The 5,992-nt window shown below is 33.1% G+C and overlaps 1 protein-coding gene across 1 annotated transcript; it reads left to right on the forward strand.

Moving 5' to 3' along the window:
* Window positions 1-386: 386 nt before the first annotated feature.
* Window positions 387-3,785, forward strand: LOC120629988 (BRISC complex subunit FAM175B-like). The gene is made up of 3 exons (XM_039899101.1): window positions 387-616; window positions 693-1,664; window positions 3,203-3,785. Exons 1-3 carry the CDS (start codon window positions 533-535, stop codon window positions 3,311-3,313), a joined length of 1,167 nt encoding a protein of 388 aa, XP_039755035.1. The 5' UTR covers window positions 387-532; the 3' UTR covers window positions 3,314-3,785.
* The last annotated feature ends 2,207 nt before the right edge of the window (window positions 3,786-5,992 follow it).

Consider the following 5,992-nt stretch of genomic DNA (forward strand, 5'->3'; position numbering starts at 1 on the left):
CTACGGTACCGTGCTGAAGACTTGGTAGAGATCCTTGCCTATGAAAAGTAAACACTGTTGTCATGTTGCCAAAACCCGGGAAAATCATTTTTCAAGTCGGTAGTTATAGACCCATAAGCCTACTCCCGTCCATGTCCGAGGTCTTTGTCTCTGTTCCTCCAGAAGATTTGAAATCCACGCCCGGATCAATTTTTCCCGGATTAAAGGGCAAGGGTTTCAGGTATAATTATCGGCAGAGGCTTAACACACGACCTTAGCCTGAGGTATAAAAAAAAAACGTTGCAACTATAAATTTACCGATTACGAGTGCATAACTACCGATAGGGTGAGAGCTACCGTTTTTAAAAATTCCGATCTTTGTTAGACAGTTGACTTTTAATTTTTGACATTGAAGTTTAAGGCTCCAGTCAGCCTGATTTACTAACTCAAAAGTAAAATTAAATTAATAATTACCTTGTGTATTAGTGTGAAATCTGTTTAATAATTGCATTAGTTTGATTAGAATGAACAAATGATTAAAGTGTAATATCCAATGGCTTATACAGAGAAGGTGTCCCTTAATGGCACCGCACTCTCGTTTTTATTATACGAATGTTTGAATTCCGTGAATTGTCAGGTATGTTTATGTTAATTTAAGGTTTTTATGTCGTTTTTAACAATAATTATAATGGATTCATGTGAATTCTTTTTAGGAGGGTTTCCTTATCGGGGATGTGACTTCACAAATTACTAACCACATTTCGGACTCCCAAAATGACAGCGCCCGGTTAGACACCCAAATCGTAATAAGGACTGTATTGCCATTGCCATCTGTTTCGTTATTTTACCTACCCACCGGTACAATAAAGGAAGATACATTATCAGAAATACTTTCAAGTGCTGCAACTGAAGTGGTTGGTTGGTATAAATATAGGAAAAACAGCAGCATTAAACCCACCTTCAGAGACAAATTAATATCTAAAGGATTACAAAAGTACTTTGAAAAGTATCACGGGCGCAAAACTTTTGTTTCGTGCAACGTGTCAAGTAAAACATCATCCTCCGGCTCAACTCATACTTTAATATACAGATTTGGAAAAATAAATTGCTTCGATATGTATGAGTATGTGGATGATGTTACAGCAAATTTGGGTGAAAAGCTTACTGGATACAAAAAATCCAACAGAGTATCACCCCACTGTATATTTAACAAAATAGTCAAAGAGAGCAATGTTCAAAGTGATAACACCGATGAAGCAATTCTAAAAATCCAGGAGGCAGTTGATGTTCGGCTAATAAAGGAAGCCAAAATAGCATCTAAGAATGAAAGTTCAATCAGAGAATTGGAAGCAGAAATCAAACTAATGAGTACAATTTTGGCAGACAAACAAGTATCAGATCTTGACAAAGCATATAAAAAAATTGTTGAAGAAAAACTTATTAACAGAGAAGTTGAAATGGCCCAAGCTTGTGTGGAGGCATTAAAGAGTCCTACAACTTTGGACATACTGAGTGTACCTAATATTTTAATTGATAGCATTAGTGGCAATTTATCTGACGGTCTGACTTGTACCCAAGTGAAAGACAATGAAGTGGAAGAAAGAAGTCCTACCCCTGTACGGATGATGCCAACATTAAATTATGCTGCAGTGCTCAAGAAAAATTCTGATGCAGCTTCCACAAGTGTAAGTTATATTTACGTTAACCAAAACATCTAATTTGACTATTATTTAAGACAACATATATTTATTAGATATCAAGTAGATTTTTATTTATTATTAGCAGCAGAAAATTGTCATGGACATCCCTACTCTATAAAGCTGCAGTTCCTACCACCTAAAAACCCTCCTACTTTTTAGCCTATCACTTACATTGTTGCCTTCAAATACTTGCTTGATCTGATGTCAACACACAGCACACCACATGCTGGCAGTACATAAAATTGTAGTTGATAGCTCAATTTACCTTTATTAAGATAAGTTAACTTTCCTGAGTGTAATGTCAATTATTACTATAAAAAAATTACAGAGGCCCCTATTACCATTGCTCAAAACAGTGTAACTTTGATTCTTTGATGTTTTGTTTTGGAATTATCTTCTTCTTTCTTTTATCTACTTTTATATTTTATATATTATATATTTTATGTATATTTAATACTTATATATATTACATATATTTATTTAAATTATCTATGTATTAGTATCTATACATTTTAATATTTATGTATATATTACAACACTCTTGGCACTATCCCGTTCTCTTGCTCTAAGTCTTTTCTACAAAGGTTGCCTGTAAGAGTTAGCTTGCAGCAAGGCCGCCTTTGCATGTCTACATTGTTTACTGTATGTTTACGTGCAATAAAGTGTTTCTTCTTCTTCTTCTTTACCCAGGAGAAATAAATTTGCTCTTGCTTTATCATAAACTAGCTGTTGCCTGCGACTTTGTCCTTGATTAAATTTTGATTTGCCCTGTAATTAAAAAAAAAACTTTGCAACCTTGTATCTCCAGTAGTACTGCAAAATTTCTTTTAGTTCCACGATTTTATACGTACATACTCTCAAGTTTACATTTTGTGATTTAAGTGGATGCAGCAGCAAATTTCAAATGTCCTTGAGATTGGTTCAAAAGTTTATATGGTAGATGGCTAGAAACAGACAGAAAGACACACTTCGGCTTTCATAGTTATTTTAATATATTATTCATATCATTATCACTTGAACAAAAGTTTCAAAGCATCAGCTCATTCTGTATGCTGCAGCCTAGCCCTTGACCACATTATGACATCCATTACTTTTCTTTCTTCTAGGCTGGTTACAGCTTTTCAAGCTTCTGGTCTGATGTACATGCATGTTGGTCTTAGCCCATTTTTTTAAAATTATATTTATTAACCTCAATCTGAATTTTGGTGTCTCCTTCTAAAAAACTTCCAACTTCCAACTTCTAAAACATTAGACTTTTGTACAAATTTCCAACCTGTGTTTTACCTCTCTAGTTCATATACTTTAATATAGAAACCTATATCCCAAATTTCAGGTTTGTAGACTAATTTAAAAAATATTTAGAAACTTTCATCTCCTTTTCTACCACCCTTTAAATGTGATATCCAAAATAAAAACGTTTACATATCTATTTTTTTATAGTCTAAAGCTTTGAGCTCGAGATTTATTTACGGTGGAATAGTCACCATTGTCACATTGCAATAATAATGTTTTTATTTTCACAGAAAAGCACCTTCAGTGAAGATTTAATCACCTTTGATGTGAAAGAGAATCATTCTAAACCAATCCTTATCAATGACTCTCCAAGTGGTGGCGGAAGCTCCCCAGAGTATTGAATGTGCCTTATTGATGTATAAAATATAATTAAGTTACCATAAAACATAACATACTAACCTGTTAATAATCGTCTCAAATATTCATGGTGTAATAACATTTTCTTGATGTTCAGTGTTGTCATTTCAATATTATTGTTTCAAAATTACTATGCAGTAATTGATGATTGTTTAGTTTGTTACTAAATGTTGTTCCATGAAAAATGGTGTTCTGTAATAATTTCAGATTCTACTTAATTTACCAAATTTGTCAAATCTTTTCGATTTATAGCATTAAGTAACCTTAGTTATTATTTAAACAGTTGTATCATTAATGTTATGATATGATATATAATTACAAAGATCCTGTATATAGCTATATGTAATTTCAAAATGTTATTAGAAAATAAATCAACATGACGGGAAAGAAAGTATTTTTGTAACAAAAAACAATACATGATTTTCAATTATATCCGATTCAACTTTTGCAACTACAGTTTGTTTCTATTATTGTTAAAATGTTGTAAACCTGAAACCATAGAAGAGAAAGCGATATGAGTAAACTGACTAAGGCCAGCAAAAATAATTCATTAGAAGAGCTCGACGTTATTTAGTTTCTAGATGAAAGATAAAAACTTTCTCTAAAAAAGGATGAGATTTTCTACCCAAGTTAGCTTATTCAATCGCGTGATAGTTAACTAAGTTATTTATGGTTGGAAGGAGCGCCATCTAGTTACAATACTTGGAAAAAATACTGTCACTTAAGACTTTCGATACTATTATGGAGGGTAGAGGTAAGGAGAGTCATCTGTGTATATGAAAAAGTGTCGTCAAAATGTATTAAATTAGGATGGCGCCACATTTGCATCAGGGTAACTCTTAAAAGAAGCGCCAAATATAAATATTGTTAGAGTAGGCTTGAAAAATAAACAAGGAAGTATGGAGATACAAGGAAGTAAGGTTATATTTACCACAATATTTTGTACAACGTAAGTTGTTGAAATTCTCAATAATTAACTACTTTAGTCGATAATGACATTAAATTTTTTAACTCGGCATACTTCAATTCATCTACGATTGCTACATTCATACCATACCCTGTGCATCCACCAGCGCCATTGTGGAGGATTTTTGAACTGTTATTTAGCGCAACAACTGGACACTTTTTCAACTTTTCTCCCATATAAGATGACTCTCCTTACCTCTACCCTCCATCGATACTATTTATTATAAGTCGTAAAAATTGAATAGGCCCGTTTTGTCATTTGTGCAAGACCATAGAATGTAACTTGGAACAAAACTGAAAGAAACAATAAAATAAAAATCAATTACATACAGTGTTTGAAAAAATACGTAATTTTTTTTAAGAATATGAAAGAATATATCGCGAGTATTCTTTTTGCGCTTACTTTATAGTAGCATGCAATTTATAATTGTTGCGAAACGTTTCGAAAACAGTTACGTTCTCAGACTTTTTTTTTAATTTTCTAGAGTTGTAACCATTTCTTTACTGAATATCGAAAGCCGCCGCGCTTGGTTCACGAAGCCGCAAATAAAATTTTGAATTGACACTGGGTTCTAAATAATGAGTCAGAGTTGATGTATCTGACCAAGCGGCACATGACTGAAGCGTCCCCGCGCGCACTGCGCAGTTTTTCATTCCCCATCTTGTATAGTTGACTGTGCACTCGTTTAAGTTTGATATATACTGTTTACTATTACGTTAACTTTTGCTCTTCTACTTTGGATATTGATTTAAACATAGTGATTTGACTCGATTTTTGTGTTTGTTGTTAAATAGTGCGAACTCTGTTTCAACATGTTGAAAAGTGGACGTATAATCAACCGCCAGTCACGCGAATTGGTTGTGAAGTTAAAGGAATACTTTGAACGAACGAACACTTTACAATACATAATCATATCAATCAAGTACTGATACAAAATTGAATTGATTTATCGTGAGCATCGAGTCCCGAATCTTATGGTTCCATAACTAGTTACGTCGCGATGACAAATGTCAAAACGGGCCTATTACTTTTTTACGACTATAGTATCTGTATAGTTAATGTTTTAACTTGGTGGTAAATATAACCTTACTTCCTTGTTTATTTTTCAAGCCTACTCTAACAATATTTATATTTGGCGCTTCTTTTAAGAGTTACCTTGATGCAAATGTGGCGCCATCCTAATTTAATACATTTTGACGACACTTTTTCATATACACAGATGATCCTCCTTACCTCTACCCTCCATACTTCTACAGATAAATGCCCCACAGATCTGGACTTGGAAAATATTTATTGATTTCAAAGAAGCACCATTGAATAAATAGACTTTTATGAGTAAAAGTATATGTCTTTCTCTTGTAGGAGTTTCTTCATTGCCCAATCCAAAGTCCACTGCGGTTGATCGATCTTTGTTGGGTAATGCAATTTGGTGGTGATAATGTTTGATTCTGATTGAAGTGTTATCTATAGTTTTGGGTGCAATACTGATCCCATCTTTTCTATAAAATAGAAATTGAGAAGATAAAGTTATATTATTTCATTGATTTCATTTCATCAGAAAACATGATTTGATCATAACCTTGTACATACCTAATACATACCTAATACATCATTCGCTCGTCATCTGAGAAGATATTAAAATGAAACCAGATACATTCATAAGTAATTTCTTATTTTACTATAAAACAAACAATGA

The sequence above is a fragment of the Pararge aegeria genome, chromosome 15, assembly GCF_905163445.1.
Source record: "Pararge aegeria chromosome 15, ilParAegt1.1, whole genome shotgun sequence".
Taxonomy (NCBI): Eukaryota; Metazoa; Arthropoda; class Insecta; order Lepidoptera; family Nymphalidae; genus Pararge; species Pararge aegeria.

Excerpts from the sequence above, each read along its gene's own strand:
- LOC120629988 (XM_039899101.1), top strand. The coding sequence starts at position 533 with ATGGCTTATACAGAGAAGGTGTCCCTTAATGGCACCGCACTCTCGTTT. Across the intron at positions 617-692 it reads TGAATTCCGTGAATTGTCAG|GAGGGTTTCCTTATCGGGGA; the intron begins GTATGTTTATGT and ends AATTCTTTTTAG. Across the intron at positions 1,665-3,202 it reads CTGATGCAGCTTCCACAAGT|AAAAGCACCTTCAGTGAAGA; the intron begins GTAAGTTATATT and ends TTATTTTCACAG.